We start from the raw sequence: 24,864 nt of genomic DNA on the forward strand, positions 1-24,864 counted from the left end.
TAGAATCAGGGAAATTTAGAAATGAAGGTTACTCACCTGCAAGATGCACTCTGCATAACACTCATGGGGATGTGGCGATGGTGTAGCTGACAGTGGATTATTTCATAGCAATGCCTATCAGAGCACTCTCCTGCCCCTCTTCTTCCTGCACTTTCCAAGGGCGAGGGCATAGAAGAGGGCTTGATACTCCAGCTGTCTCAGTTCCTTCCACAGCATCTTCAGGTCCGAAATTGTAATCAGGACTCTGAGGAAACTGGGAGGGGAATGAAAGTCCATCTCAGAGAATATTGGCTACATGTAAGTAACCTTCATTTCTTCTTCAGATGGCCTTTGCAATTCCCATTAATGGGATAGCTTGATAAACAGTGCTGTCATCTGAAGAGGGTGGGATATGGCATCCTAATTAACTCAACTGGGATGCTAGATATAGCGCATAATGTTTTGTAAATGCATAAACAGAGCTCCATTTAACAGCTCTGCAAATTTCTACAATGGGAATACACCTAAGGCATGCCAAGGGGGCCACTGTGAAAGATGTTATGAACACATGGAATATTCAAAGACCATTATATTGACTTTATGGTATACATATCACTAGGGGCTAACTCACAGTTGTATTCCTGGTTCCATGGGGAGTTACAGGGCTTTTTGCAGGAGCTAAAATAACTAGGGGGTAATTAATGCAAATCCCTAAGGCAGGTAAAAAGCCTGGGAAAGTTTTGCCCCCTGGGGGTAATTGCATATGCTGTTTGACCTGGTTTAAGAGGCCTGACAAACAGAACTATAAACGGTCTAAAGCAGTCAGTCAGATGTAGGGAGAATGGTCATTTTCACCTAGTCAAAGAACTGACATGAAACTGTGACCAAGAGATACAGACACTGTGGAAAGGGCTGGAAAAACTTTAATCCTACCAGTGTCCCCATGTGGAAGATGGGTAACTGCCTTGTAAGAGAAGATTACTCATCCTGTGCAATAACAGAGATTCTTTGAGATGGGTGTCCCTGTGAGTGCGCCACATTAGATGAATCTGCGTTCCTGCTCCTGCAATTGAAGAATTTCAGTAGCAGTGCCTGGTTGGTTGGCACATGCACTGTCCTGGTCTCAGGCCTCCTCTGGCGGTTACACAGCGCTGTGTGACCAAACCCTCCTCAGTTCCTTCTCTATCGCAGAGTCCCTAGCAGAAAACTCTGAAGTAGAGGGGACGAAGGAGGGTAGTGGCACACCCACAAGGACAACCATCTCGAATAACCTCAGTTACTGCACAGAGTAACCTTCTCTTCTTCTTCGAGGACGGTCACTGTGAGTGTTCCACTTTAGGTGACTGTAGAGCAGTCCCCCTCATCGGGAGGAAGGTGTTTCAGAATTGTATTTGTGGCACATGGTAAAACCGTCAGTCCAAGCAGAGCATCTGATGTCGAGTCCTGCTATATTGCATGGTGCTCTGAGAACAGGTGGGCTGACGCCCAGGTTGCAGCTTTGCAGATGTCCATGATGGGTACATTGTTGAGAAAGGCTGTTAATGTAGAAATCGATCTGGTAGAGTGTGTGAGGGTCCACAGTGATGGTTGTAGTTATTGCTGATGGTAGCAAAGGTCAATGCACCCAGAGATCCATTTCGAGTGCCTTTGCTTGGATATGGCGGCTCCTTTAGAACCTTCTGTGATAGAAATAACTTTAGTGACCTTCTGAAGGGTTTAGTCCTTTCAATGTAAAATGCTAGTGCCCTTCTGACGTCCAGCGTGCGAACATCGTTTCTCGTCTGTTCCCATGAGGTTTTGGGAAGAACGATGGGAGATGTATGGGCTGGTTATCAGCATGGAAGCATATGGGCTGGTTCAAGTGGAACAAGGAAGCTATTTTAGGTATAATAGAATAAATTTTGTGTATGTGGGAGTGCCATGAGAGCCTCAAGTTCTCCTACTCGTCACGTGGATGTGATAGCAATGAGAAAGGCCACCTTCATCGACAGATGGAGAAGTGAACACATCATCAAGCATTCAAACGGGGGCCTAGTAAGGCATCGTAGCACTAAATTAAGGTCCCATGGTGGAGTAGGGGCTTATATTTCAGGATAAAGGATACAAATACCTATGAGAAATCATTTAGTGGGAGGGTGGGCAAGACTGAGAACATATCAACTTTGTGATAGAAAGCTGTGATTGACGTGAGGTGTACTTTGATCACGCTCATTGGCAGATCCGATTTCTTAAATTCTAGTATATAATCTAATACCATTGGTAAAGAAGAGGTAGTTGCCATTGTTTGTCTATTGTGGCACCATATGTGGAATCTCTTCGATTTGTGCAGGTAAGTATATCATTTAGTAGACCTTCTGCAGTTTAACAGTATGGTCCTTACCTCCTCTGAACAGCTCATTTCATTGCCCTGAAACCATGGGGTAGCCATGCCTTTAGGTGGAGTATTTCCAGGTGCAGATGGTATAACTAGCCTGCATCCTGAGACAGGAGATGTGGAAGAAGAGGAAGAGGGCATGGTGGGCATACCGCCATCTTCAACAGGTAAGGGAACCATGTTTATCTGGGCCACATGAGTCTGAATTTCTCAGTCCATATCTTGTGTATAACCCTGGGTAAGAGAGGGGTTGGGGAAAAGGTATACAGTAAAGGTGCATCACATTTGAGGAGAAAAGCATTGCCTAGAGATTGGGGTCTGCTCTTGAGCAGAACTGTGGGCACTTGGTGCTCTGGGTTGTCATGAAGAGTGCTCTGGGTTGTCATGTGGGCACTTGGTGCTCTGGGTTGTCATGTCAGTCAGGAAACCCCAGTGTTTGAACATCCTCTGTAGTATCTTAGTGTTTATTTCCTACTCGTGGTCCTGAGGGAATTTTCTGTTCAATGCATCCGCAGTGGTGTTTTGGAATCCTGGTAGGCAGGATGCTGAGATATTGATGTTGTGGTGGATGCATCAGTTCCATAATCACATCATGTCTGTGCACAGAGATCAAGCAAAGTTGTCTATCAACACTTATGGTCTTGTTTCCTGATCATGGGCAAAAAGTTTGAGCATGCGTTGCACACTGCTCGTCGTTCTAGTAGGTTTATGTGCATTGTTGATTCTGAAGGGGACCACCTGCTCTAGACTGTGTGGTTTGCAAGTGCACTGCCCCCCCAACCTAGCAGAGAAGTATCATCGCTGGAGAAGTCTGGGAGAAGGGAACTTTTTCACAAAGGTTGTGTGGTTGAGTCCACCACAGTAGAGTTTTTTTTTTTTTTTTTACTTTGACTGGCATCCTAAGGCACTTGTTTATACTGTGTCTGTGTGGAATATATACAATCCTGAGTGAACCTTGAATGCTGCGCATGTGTAGCCTGGAATGCTTCATGACAAATGTTGTTGCTGACATATGGTCTAACAGTTGGAGGAAGGCCGTGGAGGATGTCGGCGGGCTGGTTTGTGTTGTAGAGATGAGATTGACTAGTCTGACAAACCTGTGTGGTGGGAAAGAGGCTGTGGCCTCCAGTGAATTGAGGTAAGCCCCGATGAATTCTAGTCTCTATACAGGTGTGAGCGTTGATTTTTGCTCGTTTATCTATGGGCCCACCTGTGTAGAGAGAGCTATTGCCTTTTGGGTAGCTCCTATGGCCTCTTCTTGGGTGGAGATTTTGAGAAAGCAATCACCCAGATAGGGGAATACTATGACTCCTTTTCTGCAGAGGTGAGCCACCACTACCATAAGAATTTTTGAGAACATCTGTGGAGCCCTAGACAGGCAGAAAGGGAGTACTTTATATTCTAATGATTTTATCCCAGAACAAACTGGAGAAACTTCCTGGGTGAACGGTGCATCGTAATGTGAAATTATGCATCCTGGAGGTCGAGCACCAAGAACCAGTACCTTTTTTCTAGTGCTGGGATTATCGTTGCGAGCGTGACCATCCTGGATCATTGAGTCTTGGTGAATTTGTTGAGTTTCCTTAGGTCAAGAATGGACCTCCATCCTCCATTTTTTTCTGGATTAAGAAATAATGGGAGCAGAAGCCCTTCCCTCTGTGTTGTGTTGGTACTGGCTTCTACGACACCCAGCTGCAGGAGATGGTTTACTTCCTGTTGTAGTAGGTGCACAAGAGAAGGGTCCTTGAAGAGGGACAGAGAGGGAGAGTGGGTGGGGAGGGTAGAGATAAATTGGATTGAATAGTCAGTCTCAATGATTTCTAGTACCCATTTCTCTGACGTGATGGCCTGTCGTGTTGGGTGGAATAGAGTCAGGTGGTCTCCAAAAGGATGGGAAGTTGCAGATGGTTCCAGCATTTGAAAATGCGGGATGCATCTTCGGTCCTCGACCAAGCCCTTAAAGCTGCTGTTGAGAGCGGGGTTGCTGAGATGTTGATGACTGAGAGGTAGTGGTTTCCATTTTGTAGGCCTCTATGTTTTTGTAGGTCATATTGCCTCTGTGGTTGTGTGTACGGCGCAGAACTTGTTCTTTGTGCCAAGCAGTATTTCCCCTGTTCTTTCTTTGTGTAGGCATATAGATGCCTAAGGATTGAAGAGTCACCCTGGAGTCTTTTAGTGTGTGGAGCAACTCATCTGTCTTAGCTGGGAACAACTTTGGTCCCTTGAATGGGAGATCCTCTGTAGTGGACTGTACCTCTTTGGGGAACCCAGAGAGGTGGAGCCAGGAAGCTCACCACTTGACTATGGCCATGGCGATGGACTGTGCCGCTGTGTCTGCTGAATCCAGTGAGGCTTGTAAGGCTGATCGACAGGGTGAATTTGATTTAAATCACTAGTCAGAAAGACTCGATTTACTCATGGATTTCAACATAAAAGTCCATTCTTGTTGGTTGTTATAACCTTAATACATATTCTTCACAACTCAGAGATAGATGTAGGTTTCATTTTTAGAAGGTAAACAGTATACATTTTAAAAGTGATTTATTTTGAAAACTTTTCAGATTAGTTTTACAGCTATATCAGAAAATGAATGATTGTTTCATTATTTCATTTACCAAAGGCAACTGAAGCAGATAGTTCCCCTCCAAATGACTTCATAAAGATCTCCAATTCAACAGGTTAATCATTAATATTTGGAGGATTTTCTTGCCATGTGGTATTAGGAGGAGAACATCACCAGACAGTTAAATTATGTTATTTAACTAAAACAACAACGTTTCATGTTCTGGATTTTTTTCTTCAGCAACAAACATATAATATTTTAACAAAACAAGCATATGAATTTTTGAATTTAGTTAAACATTATAGTTTTTTAAAATCAGGTTTGTTTTTGTTAAAATTGTTAACTAAAATAGTTAAAAGAAATTAAAAAAAAATTAAATTGACTAGGTCAGCCAGGTCAACACGAGAAACTTAAAATATTGGCTTCTGCAACTAACTCAAGTCGTTATTTTTCACCTCTATATATTATTTATTTATTTGTTTATTTTAAAACATTTTTGCTGCTAACAAGCATGTTATCTCTGGAGACACAAATCCACAGTTTGAGAACTGCAAAACTAAGCATATTCTAGACTGAGCACTGAGTCCCATTGGGTAGACAGAAAGATTAATTTAAATAATCTACTATACAGAAGCCCCTGGAACCCCATAAGATTGGGGATCCCTAATTCATGAACTATTGGAACTCATTTACAAAATATTGTCTCATACTATAGAATTAGAATTTATAATCCCTATTCCATGATGAGATATCTTTGAGCTATAATGTATATTAATTAAAACTATCTTTAGATAGGTTTTTTCCTCAAAAAGCATCAACAAATCAGATTTAAATTAAAAAAATCTGATTTTTTAAAAAATCATTGATTTTTATCCACCCTGCTGTTCGAGCTAGAAGATGGCCCTCCAAGACGACTGCTTTAAATTGCTATTTTTTGTCCACAGGGAGATAATCAATAAATTCAGACATCTATGAATAATTGGAGTGGTTGTATTTGGCCATTAGTACCTCATAATTGGTGATCCTTAACTGTAGGGTCACTGATGAGTAGGCCTTATGCCCGAAGAGGTCTAATCGTTTCCAGTCCCTATCATATGGAGTGGATCTGGAGTGATGTTCTCTGTCCCATTCATTCAAGGCACCTAACCACCAGAACATTTGGTGTGGGGGGGCTAAAACAAAAATTTCATTGCCTTGGGAGGCATGTAATATTTTTTTGTCTGCTCTTTTACAAGTGGATGGAATTGTAGCTGGGTTCTAGCAGATGGTTTTGGGTGGGTCCATAAGTGCCTCATGTATTGGGAGAGCAATCTTGGATGAAGTTGAGGTTTGTACAATGTCCAACAACTTGTGTCAAGATTCTGCAACTTCTTCTGGTGGTATTTCTAGTGAGTCTGCAATCCTCAAACACCTTTTGGAATGGTTTAAAATCATCACCCATCGTGGATGGTGGGAGCACGATGGTTTCATCCCAAGAAAAGGAGGAAAAATTGGTAGCTGGGGTGACCTCCTCATCAGAAGTCCCTTCCAGTCTTTTGGATGGCTCTTCTGGGAGTTCAGAGGATCTGAGTATTTAGGGCAACGGGGAATGTCTTGACCTCTCCCTGTGGGTACTGGGAAGCTTAGAATAGTGGTATATGCGTATACTTTGTCATCTTGGATGTGCTCTCACCACAGATAGACAATCTGTAAATATGTGAAGACCAGCAGAAAGGCAAAAGGAAAGGATCACGTACTGACAGTATCTTCCCCACAAGGAAGTGAAGGGATTTGTGATGTGAAGCAAAGTAGAAATATGCGCCATGCAAACTGAGATCACCTCACAATCTTTAATGTATTTATCCTCCCAGGACCCATGCTAGATAGGGCAGTGCTGTTATCCCCATCATATAGATGAGGGAACTGAAGCACAGACACTCTAAAGGCTGAGGCTTTTCTTTTATTACCCTTACCAATGGGGATGCTGGTATTTGCACAACCTTTGGATCTGAATCTATCTGCACAGCCAAGTGATTTATTTAGCATGTGCATAGTCCTCTAGCCAAGCAATGGCATCTTCAGTGGTGTGATGCAGTTCTTCTAGGCCACCTAGTCAGCAGGCATTCATCAACCATGTGCGTTATCGTCTATGTTGCACCGCAGTTGCACAAAGGGCTGTCACAAAGGCACCTACGATACTGGTTGGCTCCACATAGACCTTCCCGGTCCAGAACCTGTTCAACAGGGACCATTGTCCATGGGGCAGGTCAAAACCAGGTGGGAAAATTGTGGCATCAGCGACAAGGGACTGGAGCCAAGTGATGTACCTGGGCATCTACCATTATAGCACATGCTGATAGCACTGCGGAATCGGAACTGATATCTGGAACAGCTACTTTCAGTATATCAAGGACATGAGCCCTTCTCTAGAGATTTACCCAGTGCTGTGGCCTTAATTTTTGACGTCGATTCTGAGGGGGTTTTCAGAACCAAGCATGAGGGAACTGAAAGGGACCAAAAGCAGTGCTTGACTCTGCTAACAGGAGCTGTATCTCACACCTGTATCCAGAAGGAGAGATGACAGATTTGAAGATGTGCTCCTACTAGGACTGGTTGCAGATCATGAGACTGTCCTTCCCCCAACCAAGCCAGACACCTTGTATGCCAGTCTGAAGTGGGGAATACAGAAGGACAAGAAGCACACCTCTTAAATCCTGGCTTCTACCTCTTTAGATCCACCATAGGATCTGTAAGCCAGTACCGAGGTATGGGAACAAATAAAAGAAATAACATTTATAAATAAAATAAAGCTAAATTTTCTAATGCTAATGTTAACTAATTAAGAAATCTAACTAAGGCACAGTGTCTTTGAAGAGGTTGGGTCCAGGCTGGATCAGCCTGGAGAGGTTCCTGGTCCACCTGCTGACACATTTGGAAGGAACTGAGGTGGCTGGAGTGCAACAAACCCTTTTATAGCCTCATCATCAGAATGTCCAGTAAAAGTAAAAGGAGGGGCAGGGGAGCGCTCTAACAGGCACTGCTACGAAACATTCCACTGTCAGCTACACCACCAGTGCATCCCATGAGTGGGAAGGTACAGAGGCCACCTGAAGAACCTTAAACGACATCAGAGACCCAGGATCATGGAAGAAGGATGGTTTAAAAAAAAAATGAAAAAGAAAATACTATTGGCTTGATTGTTCCCCCCAATATTTGCTTCAATTCAGTAGCATTGTTTTCTTTAGACACTCTGAAAAGTTGGACAAAAGTTAATAAAGTCGTTGCCTCAATTAACTTTTGCACCTCTCTTGACTTTTCATGTTTTGAATTCTCCTTTAAAAGAGGATTCCAAATAGACTGGTGGATAGGGGAGATTGTTGAAGTGCAGTTCCACTTAAATCTTCTTCCTCCAGACTCCATTCCAGCAGCTATGTTTTTGGAAGGAGACAATCAAATTCTAGATTTAGGTAACATGATGTATATTTAAAGTGAAATACTTTTTTGACTTATACTCCATGTAATCCTTTTGGAGTCAATGCAGTTGAAGTCAGGGTAGAATTTGGCCCTCAAAGTAATGAAGAACTGACTTTATCAAGCCAAATATTACTGAAGATAAAACTAATAAACATTTTATTAAAGACCATAATTTAATTAATTTCAGACAACTTCCTACCTCAAAAAGCTTTTCAGGTATTTCTCTTTCATGTAAAGGGACTTGCTTATAATTACGGAACTCTGCCACCTCTCTGTGTCTGAGTTGTAGGAGGCGGAATCTTTTTGATCTATTAAGTTCCTCATCTGAAACAAAATTAAACTCTTGCTGCAATTGCTCCAGTCTGAAGAAACCAGGAACACAGGCATCTCCACTAGTGGCAATCTAAATAACAAAGGTAAATATTAAAAGTTCAATTCAGAGTGAAAAATGTCCATAAAATATTTTTTCAATGGGTTGACTAATTCTATTAGATACATTGCCAAGAGCCTCACTGTAATCAAAACCAGCCTGAATATGCCAAAATATAACATATTTTAAAATAAGGTTTTTAATAATTCTTAGTTTTTAGTAAGAATATAGTGGAATTTAATTCATTTAATTCATTCACAATTTAAATGTAATATAAAATATTGTAATAACTGTTAGAGTTTCAGAGTAACAGCAGTGCAGAAGTAAGGGTAGCAGTACCGCAACCTCCCCTACAATAACCTGGCAACCTCCCCACAACTCCTTTTTGGGCCAGGACCCCTACAATTACAACACTGAAGTCAATATTCAAAAAGATCCCAAGTCCTACAACTCACTAAAATTACTCACATGGATAAAGTCATGCACATATGTATGTCTTTGCAGGACTGAAGCTTGAGATAGCTAAGAGCAGTTTGTGAATGCTTCATTCCCATTAATGAGCTGTTACTCACTTGAGCAGTGTGATCTCCTCCAGTGGGACTACTTGTGTAAACAACTGCTCCCCAGGGGAGAAGGGGTTCACAATTTGGTCCGACATACATACTTATTTAATTTAAAAATATGGTCGGATTCCCTTTTCCATTTACACCACTGAACTCCACTGAAAATCAATGGGTTATATCAATGCAAAACTAGCTTAACATTTCAAAATCAAGTGCCCAATATTAAATTAATGTTTGTATTATTTATTAAAAATACCATGTTTCATTTTCTCCATTCCTGTGAATGGTTCTGTTTTATCTTTCAATCAGAGCTGCCAGTCCAATGATACTTCCAGGAAGAAGGCCAGACTGGTCATATAGTGAGACACAGAAAATGCAGCTCAGCATCTGAATGCATTTCAAAATTGTGATGAGGTAGATTCTTTTTTTTTTTCCTCTAAATAATTAATGTTACTATTAGCTCCATCAAAATTTTTAAAAAGGTAACTTGTGTCAACTTTAAACACCTAATTTTCAAAGTCACACAACTGTATGTACATTATTGTGCCTGACTTTTGAAAATCAGTGTCTTAAAATCATCTCAAATTACGTCCTCAGATTTTCAAGATTTTGATTTACTGTTTGATGATTTAAAGATAAATCTCTTGAACCAAACTAATGATCTGTTCTGGAAAAACAACCTGCCTGGAAAATTTTACTGAATAAAAGAAAATTAATTTTCATGCACAGGGAAACTCAACTAACTCAGAATCTCCACAAAGCAGACAGTGTGTAAACCCTGTACCATAACTTGATGGTGTTGATGAGCCCTCTTACGAAGATGGGGTATAAAAACTAACCACGCATTCACTTTAAAAGTTTGATTGTCCTCTCATCTCTTCATTCAGATTATATAGAACCAGCCAGACTGGCTTGAATTCTACACATTTTATGCTTACCCTCCTTTCTGGCAGCGACCAGGGGCTCTAGATATACATTTATGCTTCCTAATGTGATGGCATCTCAAATCTGTAACATTTGACTTGTTTACAAACAAACAAAAAATCAATTGGGAGATTATTTTCTAAATGAAAGAGAAAGGTGAAGTGTACCGTCGACTGTTACTACTCATAGCTAAACAATCCAAAAACAAAGACCAAGAGGGGAAACTAAAACAGATCTAAAAAGAGCCAAAAAAGTGTACTTTCACCCTGGTTTCAATTATGAACCTGATGAGCTCATACCTCTAAACAAACACAATAGTATGTTGTTATGATCACTTAAAATCCAATTCTATTTTTTTAAGTGAATGGCAAAATTCCTATCGACTTCAATGGGAGTAAGACAGGGCTCTCAGTGAGTAACAGTAGGGAGAAATTAGTATTGGGGAAGTTAAATTTAGGTTTTGTAATGACCCAACCACTCCCAGTCTCTTGCAAACTGGATACCGTCAGATTAGGCCTGAATAGAGACTAGGAGTGGTTGGGTCATTACAAATCCTAAATTTAACTTCCCCAGTATTAATTTCTCCCCACTGTTACTCACACCTTCTTGTCAACTGTCTGTAATGGGCCACTCTCTCACCACTTCAGAAGTTATTTTTCCTCCCTTGGTATCCTGCTGTTAATTGATTTACCTCATTAGACTGACCTCACACTTGGTAAAGCAACCCCCCCATCCTTTCATGTATTTATACCTGCTCCTGTATTTTCACTCCATGCATCCGATGAAGTGGGTTCTAGCCCACGAAAGCTTATGCCCAAATAAATTTGTTAATCTCTAAGGTGCCACAAGGACTTCTTGTTTTTGCTGATACAGACTCTACCACTCTGAAACCAACTACATGTAGAATTCAACTGTTACTTTTTGTGTTTAAAGCAGGATTATTTTCTTCACATCCTTTAAGACTCATAACATTTTTTGCAAATCCCAGATTTCAACAAAATGGTTTCATTAAAGCCTTCTTACCATTATCAGCTGCATCAGATCTGCATTTTTTGGGTCATTTGGATCCAGCTTTGTTTCTGCTGCCCACTTGGCTAGTTTCTTCATGTCAGTTAAGCCTGATGTCCCAATAGATGCAATCGCATCAATATTTTTTAAAGCACTGAAATGATAGTTGATACCAAAGGATTCAGATTTTAAAAACAGATGTATTTTTTTGGTCAGTGCAATATAATAAACATAAAGAATAATTTTTTGAAAAAAATATTTGGACTGCAAATTCCACCACTTGGAAATATGAAATTTGATCATAGACTCGCAATAAGAAAGCAAGCAAGCTTTTGGCATTTTTCTCTTCATGACTTGCAGTGTTTTTTGCTACAAATATTTATGATCTATAAAAGGACAGAATGTTTTCTTTTGTGAAAAGGACAGTACAATTAAATTACCATGACAATACCGTGAAGGCTTTTTGTTATGGAATTAATCAAGCTTTTGAATTTTCAGAATGGTGGTTTATGAAAGTGTTTGGAATTAAATATATTTTATCTTTTGGAACGATAGATCCTCTGTGCAACAAAAGACAAACAGAGGTAACTTCCATCAGCACTAAAGAAGTTGTATGTATGTATGTATGTATGTTCAGGTGGTTCCTATAAAACAGCAGCAAGAAGCTGCAATGAGAGAGAAGCTGCAATAAAGGGAGGTTGTGAGAGTTGTTGGGACTCCCAGAGGCAGGAGGCTTGGCAGTAAGCTGAGGAAGAGAAACCCTTGAGGACAGAGCGCAAGACTAGCAAGGCAAGCATTATGTTTTTGTTTTCGGTTTTGGTTTATGTACTGGGAAAACGGAAAAGGAATAAAAGCCTGGCCAGAAGGACCTAGAGACCAAACCCTGACCAGAAGGCCTGTGAGACTGCTTGTCTGGTGGCAACACAATGGGACAGCCCTGAGGAGGGGAGAAATTGTTAGCAGGGTACAGCAGACAAACCCCTGGCCACAAGAGGGTGCATAGGAGGCTACTGGCCCTACTACACTCAGCATCACTGGGAAAAACAGACTCCGATATCCTTTAAGCATCCACTTCAGACAAAAATATCCACAACATTCCAGGCTATACAATTCTAGAAACCATAAGATATTCTGGCTCCAATTTAAGCTAATATTTTCAGGAGCAAAATGATGACAGCACAAATTTAAGGGAACTCCTCCCCCACACCACAATTGGCCCTCTTTTTGAAAGTCTCCGCAGAGGTCAAGCCAAAAATATCCTCTCACTCCTAGATGTGAACTCTCCAGATCAGGTTTCAAGCACATGAGGGAAGGGAGGAGTATGGGAAGCTTGCACTGCTAGTTCCATGCACTGCTAGTTCCATGGTACTGGTAGGCATGGACCTTACCTGTTCTATGGGCAAACAAAGGACTTCAGCCAATGCAGCACTGTTCATGAGCATTGCATTCATTCATATTTTAAAAAACTCTGCTGCACAATTGTACAGAAGTAACAGAGATCATATAAATGAGCTGCTGCTCCATGCTGCTAATGATCTTTCAACCTCCCACCATACAGTAAGTATGAGCTAATCAATCTAGAATAACTTTCTTTCTTGCAGTTTGGGTCAAAGAGAGTACTGGATGGATTACCATTGGAAAGAACTATTTCCCACGTTAAGACGACAGGGAAAACTTACAGCATGCTCACCTCATACCAGTCACCTAATATAACTTCCAAGAGCTGATGGTAGAGTCAGAGGGCCATGTTTATCCATGGTGTAATGCCTTTCAGTTCATTGGAATTACACAGAAGTGATCAAAGTTGCCACCACTGGGAAGGGGCAATCCACTATGCCTAGTTTGCAGCCTCAGGATAGGGGAGATTTTCCTATACAGACCAGGTATTAATTTCTGTAGCTTACCAGGCTTCCAGGGCTCACATGGACCAGTAGTTGGGAAGTAAATTTAGTATGAATTGAGGCCAGGTTTATTTTTAACCAATTAAAAAAGAGCAACAGAGACAATACACCTGTGCTACCCTCTTTATCACTCCTGTAGTTTAGTTTCTCTCAACCCATGGTAAGAATGACATTTAAAGTAGACACACTGTATGCATAATATATTTTGTATAAGTCTTGCTTGCGGGTTGTATTTCTTGGAGACGATTACCAATAATGTTCTCTTCACACTCTAACACAAGAAACAAGAAGAAAAAACTGCACTGACCCTAGTTTGCTATCTGGCCATTATAATAATGAAGGCATCAGCTGCCACTTCTTTCAGCATTTTATGCTGTCTAGCAAAAAAATGTTAAAAGATTAAAATGTTAATTAAAATATTTACCTAAAATATTATTTCTATATCCTTTGCATTGGGATAAACTACATAAGAGAAAAAAGTTTCTGTATTTTAAAAAGCCATATGACAGTAATAGCTTGATTATTAAAAGTCACCTCTTTTCTAAATACTTTTAAATACCATAGTATATTAAATTTTTCAACACATCACTGCAGCATATTACCTTGGAATCCCTGTTTTCTGCTGGGATACTAGAGGAATTAAGGGTACTCCATTTTCTCCAACTGCCCAGGAAACACTATTGGACACTTTGCCAGAGGTCATTATAGTAATCTTATTACTACCATCAGCTTCAAATGAAAATGGCACACCTACATCCAGGAGAAAAACAAAAAGCATATACAATGATCTTTCCTGTACGTTTCAAAATTGCAGTATCCTATTGTGATTTATGAAACACTAATTCAGAATCTGTGAAAAGAATGTGATTAACACCAAATAGCACCAACACCTAGTCTTGGAAGAATTTGTTTTCCGAACTGCACACTGAACCACTACTAGAAGGCTCTCACTTTTCCAAAAGGTGATTTTATTCCTGAATGGTAATCAAAAGACATATGGTTGAAAAGTCAGCCCTCAGGGAACCATGATGTACAGCCGTATGCATATCCAGCATGAATCATAGAATATCAGGGTTGGAAGGGACCTCAGGAGGTCATCTAGTCCAACCCCCTGCTCAAAAGCAGGACCCATACCCAATTAAATCATCCCAGCCAGGGCTTTGTCAAGCCTGACCTTAAAAACTTCTAAGGAAGGAGATTCCACCACCTCCCTAGGCAACGCATTCCAGTGTTTCACCACCCTCCTAGTGAAAAAGTTTTTCCTAATATCCAACCTAAACCTCCCCCACTGCAACTTGAGACCATTACTCCTTGTCCTGTCCTCTTCCACCACTGAGAATAGTCTAGAACCATCCTCTCTGGAACTACCTCTCAGGTAGTTGAAAGCAGCTATCAAATCCCCCCTCATTCTTCTCTTCTGCAGACTAAACAATCCCAGTTCCCTCAGCCTCTCCTCATAACTCATGTGTTCCAGAACCCTAATCATTTTTGTTGCCCTTCGCTGGACTCTCTCCAATTTATCCACATCCTTCTTGTAGTGTGGGGCCCAAAACTGGACACAGTACTCCAGATGAGGCCTCACCAGTGTTGAATAGAGGGGGACGATCACGTCCCTCGATCTGCTCGCTATGCCCCTACTTATACATCCCAAAATGCCATTGGCCTTCTTGGCAACAAGGGCACACTGCTGGCTCATATCCAGCTTCTCATCCACTGTCACCCCTAGGTCCTTTTCCGCAGAACTGCTGCCTAGCCATTCGGTCCCTAGTCTGTAGCTGTGCATTGGGTTCTTCCATCCTAAGTGCAGGACCCTGCACTTATCCTTATTGAACCTCATCAGATTTCTTTTGCATGCTCAGTGGCCTTCAACCCACTCACTCTCTTCTGCTCAGCACCCACATCTTTCACCTTGCCTTCCACCACTGACTTCACTCCTGTGTAGGCTGCTCCTGCTCTGTTGCCCTACCCTAGTCTCTATTGCAAAATACTGAAATGTATGAGTCACTCACTTCATAATACGACACTCAATATTATTTTTATTTTTACCTTAATTGCCCCTTTTTTCTACTCCTCTCTTTAGTTTATCTTCATGTGCTACATTTATCTAATTTAAGATTGGAAACTCCTTGGGATATGGTTAAAGCAATTTGTTAATCTCTAAAGAATCTGTAAAACACCGTGCAATGTTATAGTACTATATAAATGTTTATTACTAAAATAAAAAATAATAAAATGGTGGAGTCTGGAGTGCAGGAACTTTGGGACCCAACTGAGAAAGAAGTTATTGGGATTTAATGTTGTTGGAAGTCAAGAAAAGGGATAAAGCATTTTTAAAGTGTGCAAGCAAACCAGTTAGGAAGAGTAAAAACTAGTACACAAGAATATATTTTACAGGGCCAGGTTCTCAGCTGCTGTAAATCAATGTTGTCAGTGGAGCGATGCTGATTTTATACTAGCTCATACTGTCCCACTACATATATTTCTTACAGTCAAAACTTTAGAGATGATTCTATTTTTAAATAGTGAAAAGTAACAATTAGAACTCCTTTTAAAATCACATAAGTTTTTATTACATAAAAACTAAAAGTATTTCACAAAGTAGGACAAAGAAAAATCCCATCACAAATTTAGCTAATAATATGAACTGGGACCGTTTTATATAACTCAGTCTCAGAGGTTCTAAATGCTCTTGATTGAATTATACTTTATGCCTGAGACTAGCAGAACTTTCTTAACATACAGAAATATATTTTATTTACTTGGGTAAAACTATGTCAAAGTAATATGTTGGGCTCAATCTGAGAGTAAAACATTCTAATCCAAGCACCACTGAGAGTAAGCAAGAATCCATACCACTCCCAACTCCTTCGTGGTCCAACATCACACGCTGGTCGCTGCTAAACTCTATTTCTTCTGTACGAGCATTATCAGTGTGAACTGTAGTCTCAGGGACAGGTATAAACATTTCTGCTAACAAGTTAGTGCTGCTGAGTCCCATTGTTTCATATATCTGAAATAAGCAATGACATAAGTAGTGAAATGCTACACTCAATTCTGGGTGCCTCATTACTACAAGATAAGAGTAAGTTGGAGGGTGTTCAGAAAAAAGCAGTTAACATGATTAAGATGTGGAGGAATATTAGACTGATAAGTAACAATTTAAAGATTTACATATGTACAGTGTTTAAAGCAATGACTAAGTAGTGGACAAGATAATTTTCTAAGGGAATACCCAGGAGGAATCCTTGCTGACTCATAAAAATCCCTTTTGTCAACTTTGGCTGCTGAGTGTCCCCTCTACATCTCATGTGCCTCATGGCATTTAGGGCAACATCTAGCCTTTAATGAAAATCCCTTACTACCTTCCTACACAATATGCAACTACTGACCAATTTGGTGGTGGCAGAGACACCCCACACCAGGGAAGCTACTGGAGGGACTATGTCTCATAAGATACAACCTTTACTGAGCTACCAGCAAACAAGAGCATGTACACTATATCAGCCCTTAGATCAGTGCAGCCTATTTTCCTCTGTGTGCCTGGCCAGCTCCACAGGACCATGTGCCATGGCCCTGTCTCCCCTCCTGGTCCCCTTCGGGGTGGTTTGCAGTAAAAGAGGTACTAGGAGGGTCAGTTTCAGCATTACACTGAGAGGAGGGATTGCAGCTACACCTTGCCCCTGTGCAAGAGGGTGGGTGGCACAAGTGGGCATGGAAGAAAGGAGGCTAGTGTGTACCTTTAACTGTACCATGAAAAGACAGCCTGGATGATAAATGTTGCATTAGGCACCCCTTAGACATAGCACTGTAACAATGTGTTATTTTAAAAGTGTGCTATTGTCTGCTTCATTACATTATTGAATTATCCTTTTCCGAGCGAATGAAGCAGTTTTCAGAATTCAGAGAGTGCACCCTTCCCTTTAACTCAAGTTAACAACTTGATCAAGAGACTAAATGTTTTCAAATGGTCCAGTAGTTTTATTCTGTGGACACAAGTTTTCCGAGTAGAACAGATGACCATCATATTCGTTTTACCTGTGCCGTAAACCACAGCTTCTCTAACAGTAAGAAAGGTGCTTCACTTACCGACAGAACCATATAATTTAATCATATATTGATTTCCCTTTTGAAACCCGGAATAGAGCCAGAACCTATTAATTTAAGTGTATTTTTTTAAAGATGTTTTAATTTCTTCTCTGAATCTCAGTCCACACTGTCCAGACCAAGAGATAAGGGACAAATCTTGGCCCTCTCCCCTCCCAACACATGCCCAGGCTAAAAATGCGATTTGCCAAGTTAGATCTTTGTCACTTAGAGCTGAGGTAGGGAAACAATTCAGGCCCTGGAGGACCTACACTTTACAACCTTCTAGCTGTTATTAAAAAATAGAGCGTAAAAGCAAGTAATTAAAATGGTCTTTTTAACATCTGTTACATAGTGCAGTCCTTGCAAAAGAATTATGTACCTGAAGTTTCAAACTCTCTGGCCAATTGAATATTTTCAAATTAAAAATTTGTCCAAAGTGAACTCTAAAGTCTGAGCTTATTTGTCGGGTGACGGTCCTCGACACTTCTTTAGTGTTGAAAAGGACTTTTAAAAATACTGAACGTTTCTTTACATCTTCTCGTCTTAAAACTTCTGCCCTGTGAACATAAATTGTAGGAAGAGAGATTTTGTGCAAAATATCTTTGCTCTTTGGGGTATTTTATATGAGTCGGATTACTGAAAAGAAAGGAAGAGAAAAAAACAAAAATATGCCAATTAATCACTCTATAGAAACATCACTACACAGGAAAATGACTTGGGAATTCCAGTTACTTTGATTTCTCATGCATACAAAAAGATTTTAAAATAAAATGTTTCCTCTTACTGTTATATGAAGAAGCCTCAAGTGGAGATAAAATCTGACCTGTTCATCTAGTGAAAATTCTTTCCCCCACAAATTATAAACGACATCAAAAGCAGTCAGGATCTAAAATATGCTGGCAGTGTGAAAGATGAACAGCAACAGGAATGGTTTATGCTAAAGCTATTTTCTGCATAATCTTGATATGGAACAGTTTAGGAAATTGAAACTCCTTAAATAATCTGTGTTAAACTTTGAAATACTGACAATGGGTAAATTTCTTCTCTATCTACTGCTTGTCCCATGGTGTCTGAGCACCTTCCACATAACATTGATAGTGACAGTGAAGTTTCCAGTGGATTTCACGGAGTCTTTGACATTTCTCCCTTTTCAAGTATAAAAAGTCTGCTTTTTTTTTTTTCTTAAGATTTAAATAATTTTTAAAGGTTGGTTTCCTTCAGTGTAATTTTTTGTTATTTGTTGACTGGAGGTTTTTGGGGAGAAGGGAGTGTCAATGTTGTGAGTGTCATTCTTATGGTGGAAAGGCCTTTTCAAAGCTGCCTGGGAGCCTATGGAGGGACTTGGGCTCAGGTGTGATGTACTCATGGTGGCCTAAACCACGGAGAAGCAAGCAGCCTTAGTTTAACATCTATCAACTGTAAAAATGGCTGTTTATATACATAACTGATGTGGGGGAAAACAAAAAACATTCACATTTGGTGAAATTTTTCAACCTCCTCCATGGTTACGGAAGTTGCAAAATTGCAGACTAACCACTGTAGCTCCACTACAAGAGTTTGCTGATCCACTGGACCAGGGGTAGGCAAACTATGGCCCAGGGGCTGCATCTGGCCCTTCAGACGTTTTAATGGGGCCCTTGAGCTCCTGCCGGGGAGCGGAGTCTGGGGCTTGCCCCACTCCATGTGTGCCATGGCTCTGCCTGCCTCCCGGAAGCAGCAGCATGTCCCTCTTCCATCTCCTATTTATAGGGGCAGCCAGGGGGCTATGCATGCTGCTCCCACCCCAAAGCACCACCCCCGCAGCTCCCATTGACTAGCAACAGTGGCCATTGGGAGCTGCAGGGGTGGCCCCTGTGGACAGGGCAGAGTGCAGAGCCACCTGGCTGCGCCTCCATGTAGGAGGCGGACAGGAGACCTGCTGCTGCTTCCGGGAGCTGCTTGAGGTAAGCGCAGCCCGGAGCCTGTACCCCAGACCCCCTCCAGCACCCCAACCCCCTGCCCCAGCCCTGATCCCCCTCCCAGCCTCCAAACTCTCAGTCCCACCATCCTGGACCCCAGAGCCCACACTGCCAGCCGGAGCCCTCACTCCCCCACCTGCACCCCAACCCCCTGCTCCAGCCCAGAGCCCCCTCCCGCACCCTGAACTCCTCATTTCTGGCCCCAACCCAGGGTCTGCACCCCAATCCCCAATTCTGTGAGCATTTGTGGCCCGCCATACAATTTCCATGCCCAGACATGGCCCTCGGGCCAAAAAGTTTGCCCACCCCTGCACTGGACCCACCACATTTCCCTGACACTCCCTCAGCGTATCTACAGATACTCGTCCCCATTCCCACAGGGAGCTGTCACAGAGCTGGACTCCATGATACATAAAGAGCTACCAAAGTCAGTGAATGGCCTCTCGACTTTGCACCTGTTTTCTTTCTAGTGACAGTGGTACTGCAATTCTTCCCCTCCATGTAGGGTCCTCCTTGGCCACGGAGGAACCTGCAGGACTTTGCCCAACGTTATAAATATATGCAGGATCTTAAATGTGACCTACAAAGGAACTTAATAAAGTTATAACAACTTTAGAAAGAAGGTGCTGAACATTCCAATAGCTAGGCTAAGCAGGGTGTTCAGAATGTATTTCTAAAGTTTAATTAATTTAAATTAAATATAAATAATATTCAAACTAAAAATATAACAGAAGATTGATAATGACAAAATAATAAGTACTTGCAGTGTTGCAGCTGTGTTAGTCCTACGATATGAGAGAGACACGGTAGATGAGGTAATGTATTTCTGTTGGTGGAAGAGAGAAGCTTTCAAGCTTCAAAGACCTGAGAAAGAGCTCTGTGAACCATGAAAATTTGTCCCTTCCACCAAAAGAAGTTGGTCCAATAAAATATATTACCTCACCTACCTAAAGTTATAAATGACAAACTAATTTGTAGAGAACCATAAATGTCTCAGAGCAATCTTACCTGGGGCACAGATCATTAGGAGTTATACTTCCAGTCAGGCTCAACTCAGGAATTAAAACAGGTTCTCCAGGTTTTCTCCTGATGTTGATGGCTTTTTCTCTAACTTGTTGCTCTACCTCCAGCCTATCAGCCAGCTTAGGAGGGATGGGTTTTACTGGTTCCTCACCATACTCTGACTCCTCTGCTTCTTCTTCCTCTTGATCTTGACTTTGTTTTATTTTCTTTTTCTTCTTGGTCTTCTGCATATAGAAAATACCGAGTTTTCCTCCAAAGTGTTCTACTTGCAATTGTTTTGACCAAAACGGACACTATGTTTAGTTATTTCTGCTTGTTCTACTTTCCTTACACATTGCAAATGGTTAGTTAGAAATTACTTTTTATTATTCTTAAAGGATTACATAAAGTTCTCCCACTCTTTGGTCCGACTTCATTTATTCTGTGGCTAGTAGTTCTCTGCATTCATATAGCTAAACAGGCTTAACTTGACTATCTCAAAGAATAGACTTACAAATTCTGAATTTGCCTGAGTGATCATTGTGAGGCTTTAGATTTTCTCTTTATCCTGCGCCACCAAGTTTGTCCTCTGTTAGGGTTGACAGCCATTCCCAGGATCAAACTTGACTCTTTGACATAATTACTACTGCAATTCTTCCAGTCCCCAGTGATCCAAAGTACAAGAAACAAAACCCAGATCTCCCACAGATCAGCTGTTTTTTCATAGCACAGACCCACAGAAATTCTCCCTTTGACTCCCACATCTAGTCAAACTAGTTGTGCAACTGTTATTTCTAACACTCTTGTTTGCTTTTCTTTTGCCTTACTCTGTTCTATATTTTTTATCATCTTTCTTCCTTTTAATCTACTGCTTCCCTTTTCTCATTTTATTATGCCCACTAAGTTATCTAGAAACGCTTTAGACTATAATCTAAGATATCAAAACTCCAATAATGACAGTAAACTATCAGGATATTTGAGGCTAAAACAAAACAAAAAACAAAGCACCACAACCCACACAAACCAAAAAAGTGCTCTCCTGGCATGGAGTGAAGGTCTGTATCCTCACACCTAATTTAAAAAAAGAAAAAGACCTGAAGTAGCTGAGGATCACAGATCCTTTTATAATCTCCTCTTCAAACATGTAAGGCCTTGTCTGGTCTGTAGCCGATAGAGCGGGTTGTGGTGCTTATATTTATATAGAAACACCCAAAAATCTATTTTGTAAAAACAAGTTTGACGATAGTTAAGTGAGGCTTGGTAAAATATGAGTAATGTAAAGTGGGACGATTTCAAGGCAAGTTGAAGATAAATTAGGACACAATCCCTGGTTATGCTGTAAACATGTTTTGGTCCTAACTGGTTTTTACACGTGTTTTAGATAAAATGTTAACGTTCTGGAAAATGTTTTCTAGACTGATAGTTACTGGTATGGTATTTACACAGATGTTAACTAAAATGACAATTAATGTTAAATAGCTAATGCGAAAGTAAAAATACTTAATTATGTTAAAAAGGTGGACTTAATGTTCATTAATTAAGGGGTATTATTATAATTGATTATAAAAACGGTAGCACACTAATTTTAGATTAGGCACGCCCATCCACCATCAAGGTACCATTAGAGAAACGACTATAACCGTTCTCCTCAATTAGGGATTGATCACCCCTAAATGCAGTACTTCATCTAAGAATGAGAGTATAGACAGAGTGTATGGTTATACTGTAATGTCTGTTTGCTGAAATATTTTATATTAAATAAAGTTTTTAATTCTATTACTTTGTGCCATTCACAGTCCTCTGCTACATTAAATTTGCTGTAAATACTCTGGAGGCTTAAATAATTCAGTTTGGTTTTATACCTTATTTTTAAGTTACTAATTGGGAACTCACAAATCAAAGGTTACAGGTCCCAATAGGAACAGTTTTTCTCCCCTTCTTCATCCATTCAAAAAGTCACTGCAAAGAACATCCCGGCTTCTGGCTCCAGCCAATCATCCCCCTTTCTGAATCCTTCAACTGGTGCCCCTTCTCCACTGCATCAAACACTAACTATTTGCCTTCACTTTTAAGGTTCTTTCTGGGTTAGCCTCACCCTACCTATTATCTCTTATATGTTATTGAGCTGCCAACCCCTACCTCTGCTCTATCATCTTTCATTGCCCATACACAAATTTCCCCTCAACACCTTCATGCTTCCTCCAATTACAATCTTTATGCACAGGAGGAGCTCTCACAAAAATCAGCATAGCCACTACTGTATCTTCCTTTAAATCTTTCCTTTACAACTCAACTCTGCTATGAGATCTACAAGACACACTCAACAATGACTAGGCAGCTCCTGTGTTGGATTACATTGATCATAATTGTCTTACTGGTATCCTGCATTCCCCCCCATCTATTCATTATTTCCACATGTTGTCTCTCATAATATATTTAGATTTGTAAGCTCTTTGGGGCAAGATTTGTCTTTACATTATGTGTCTGTACAGTGATTAGAACAAGGGGGCCCTTATTACTAATAATGATATCTAGGTACTATCATATCACAAATAAACAAACAACAACAGAAGGTCCCCAAACCCAGGACAGTCGGCGCCAAGAGCATTGCTGAGGGCGGTGTAGCCCATAAGCGGGAATATTTAGAGGCCACCTTGTAGAAGTGCTATTAAGACAAAAGCTAAAAGCATTCATCCATCTTTCTCCCTCCACCTTTCTATGGTAATAACCATGACATACTAAAATTGGCACTTCTCAGTTAGATTATTTTATTAATCCTGGGGAGAATGAGTGGCCCTGGAAGAAACAAAGTGATAGCAGTAACAAAAATCATTTGCTATTAATGAAAATACATTAGACAGCTTAATCACTGCACGCCAATCTTAATTGACAAGACCCCTATTAGTTGACACATGGGTTTCTCCTGAACAGAAATGATAACTAGTGCCTGAACAAAAATGATAGCTAGTGCATAAGACCACTAAAAGAAGCTGCATGGGCAAAAGTACAACTGAAATCCTTACACTACTCTGACACCTCCTCCTCCTCAGAGTTCCTAGTGCTTCCCAAAGGAAGTGTGGAGGGAGCAGGGCCATGACCTTTTCCATTCTGGGACCAGAGCTGCCGGGGCTTGCAAAGAGCACACATTGCACTCTTTAAAAGGATGATATTGTGGCTGAACTGCCAGGAAGCTCTGGAAAGTACTGTGGCTGCTCGAGACAATCATCTCTGGCAATCGCAGTTGGTTCTGTGTACCTTGGAATCACCTCCTCTTGCACACAACTGTATCTTCAAAGAACAACTGAGCCCTTAATTTGTATTCTAAGACAAATATTAATAAAGCGCTGAAGAAGTGAAAAACTAGTACATTAGTTCATTGCATTTTCTAGTTTTAAATAGTTATTTGATGTAACTGGACATTTAGTGACAGGTTTCAGAGGAACAGCCGTGTTAGTCTGTATTCGCAAAAAGAAAAGGAGTACTTGTGGCACCTTAGAGACTAACCAATTTATTTGAGCATGAGCTTTCGTGAGCTACAGCTCACTTCATCAGATGTTTTTTAGTATTTTTACATTTACATTTATATTACATTTAGTATTGACTGCCAGTTCACCAGAAACATCTTGTTGCTTCACTGCTAACTCTGAGAAATATATTCATTTTAACTCCTGAAGTGACAAGGAAAATCATTCCCAATCACAAGGACATGAGTTTAACATGCATACAGCAAAACTGTTTAATCTAATCTAATGAAACCATTTAAGTGCTGAAATGTAAGCAAAGAAGTTTGAAAACCAACATCGGACAAAACCATCACCACTACAGAATAAACTTCTTAGAGAAAGTTTAACTTGTTCTACTCCACTACAGCTATTGCACTTAAATACCACTTATTTAACAGAAGTTAATTTAGTAACAATCCTAAACATAAATAATTTACCCAAATGAACTCCATTACACTTAACAATTTGTGACGGCTATACTGACCTTTAAGCTATTTCTACCATAAGAGATAGCTTAAAAATATACTCGGCAATAATTCAATTTTATACGCTGTGTTGTTTACACAAACCTTTGCCTTTTTCCAAGATTTCCACTCTTGTAGCTCAGTTTTATATTCTTTCATTTTCTTTTCATACTCTTCCATGCATTCTTCTAATAGTTCATTTATTTCAGCTTGAATTTCTGCTTCATAGATTTTTTTATCTGATCTCTGGTCAACCTCTACCCTTCAAAACAATTAATTATAATTTACAAATATATTGTACACTACTGTTGGCTCCTTTCATTATAACAAAAATGTATTCTGTTGATAAATGCATTCACATTTAACCTATGCTTTCATGTACAGGCAAGCAATTTTCAAGCAATTTTCAGCATACAGGATAAAGCAGTATTACTAGGTTATCTTTTTCATAGTTTCTGAAGCTGTAAACACAAAGCAGGCTTTGGCATCCTAATAACCTTCTTATTACGAAATAACAAACCCTATAGGGTCCTGGGCCATGCCAAGGGCTCCTAGGTGCTACAATGATACTAATAAATAATGAATAATAGTAATAATAATAAATGAAGGACATAAAATTATTTAAGACAACTTTTAATGGTCAGCAGTAATTAGCAATTATTTTTCCTTTGTCTTACACATAATAATGAATTTGTAATGCTAGTTACATGAGTGCA

The 24,864-nt window shown here is 40.4% G+C and overlaps 1 protein-coding gene across 5 annotated transcripts in view; it reads right to left on the reverse strand.

Moving 5' to 3' along the window:
• The window catches only part of CC2D2A (coiled-coil and C2 domain containing 2A), a 132,403-nt gene that overhangs the window by 58,937 nt on the left and 48,602 nt on the right, over positions 1-24,864 (reverse strand). For 4 of the 5 annotated variants that reach the window (XM_073342474.2, XM_073342473.2, XM_073342475.2 and 1 more), the window contains exons 15-21: positions 24,254-24,410; positions 20,188-20,426; positions 17,601-17,778; positions 15,989-16,145; positions 13,738-13,885; positions 11,250-11,388; positions 8,569-8,772 (exon numbers count right to left, since the gene is read on the reverse strand). In XM_073342474.2, coding sequence (XP_073198575.2) covers positions 8,569-8,772; positions 11,250-11,388; positions 13,738-13,885; positions 15,989-16,145; positions 17,601-17,778; positions 20,188-20,426; positions 24,254-24,410 — 1,222 coding nt within the window. The remainder of the gene's footprint in view (positions 1-8,568; positions 8,773-11,249; positions 11,389-13,737; positions 13,886-15,988; positions 16,146-17,600; positions 17,779-20,187; positions 20,427-24,253; positions 24,411-24,864) is intronic. The other variant, XM_073342476.2, reaches the window with a different exon arrangement.

This window comes from Lepidochelys kempii, chromosome 4 (assembly GCF_965140285.1).
Source record: "Lepidochelys kempii isolate rLepKem1 chromosome 4, rLepKem1.hap1, whole genome shotgun sequence".
NCBI classification, from domain to species: Eukaryota; Metazoa; Chordata; order Testudines; family Cheloniidae; genus Lepidochelys; species Lepidochelys kempii.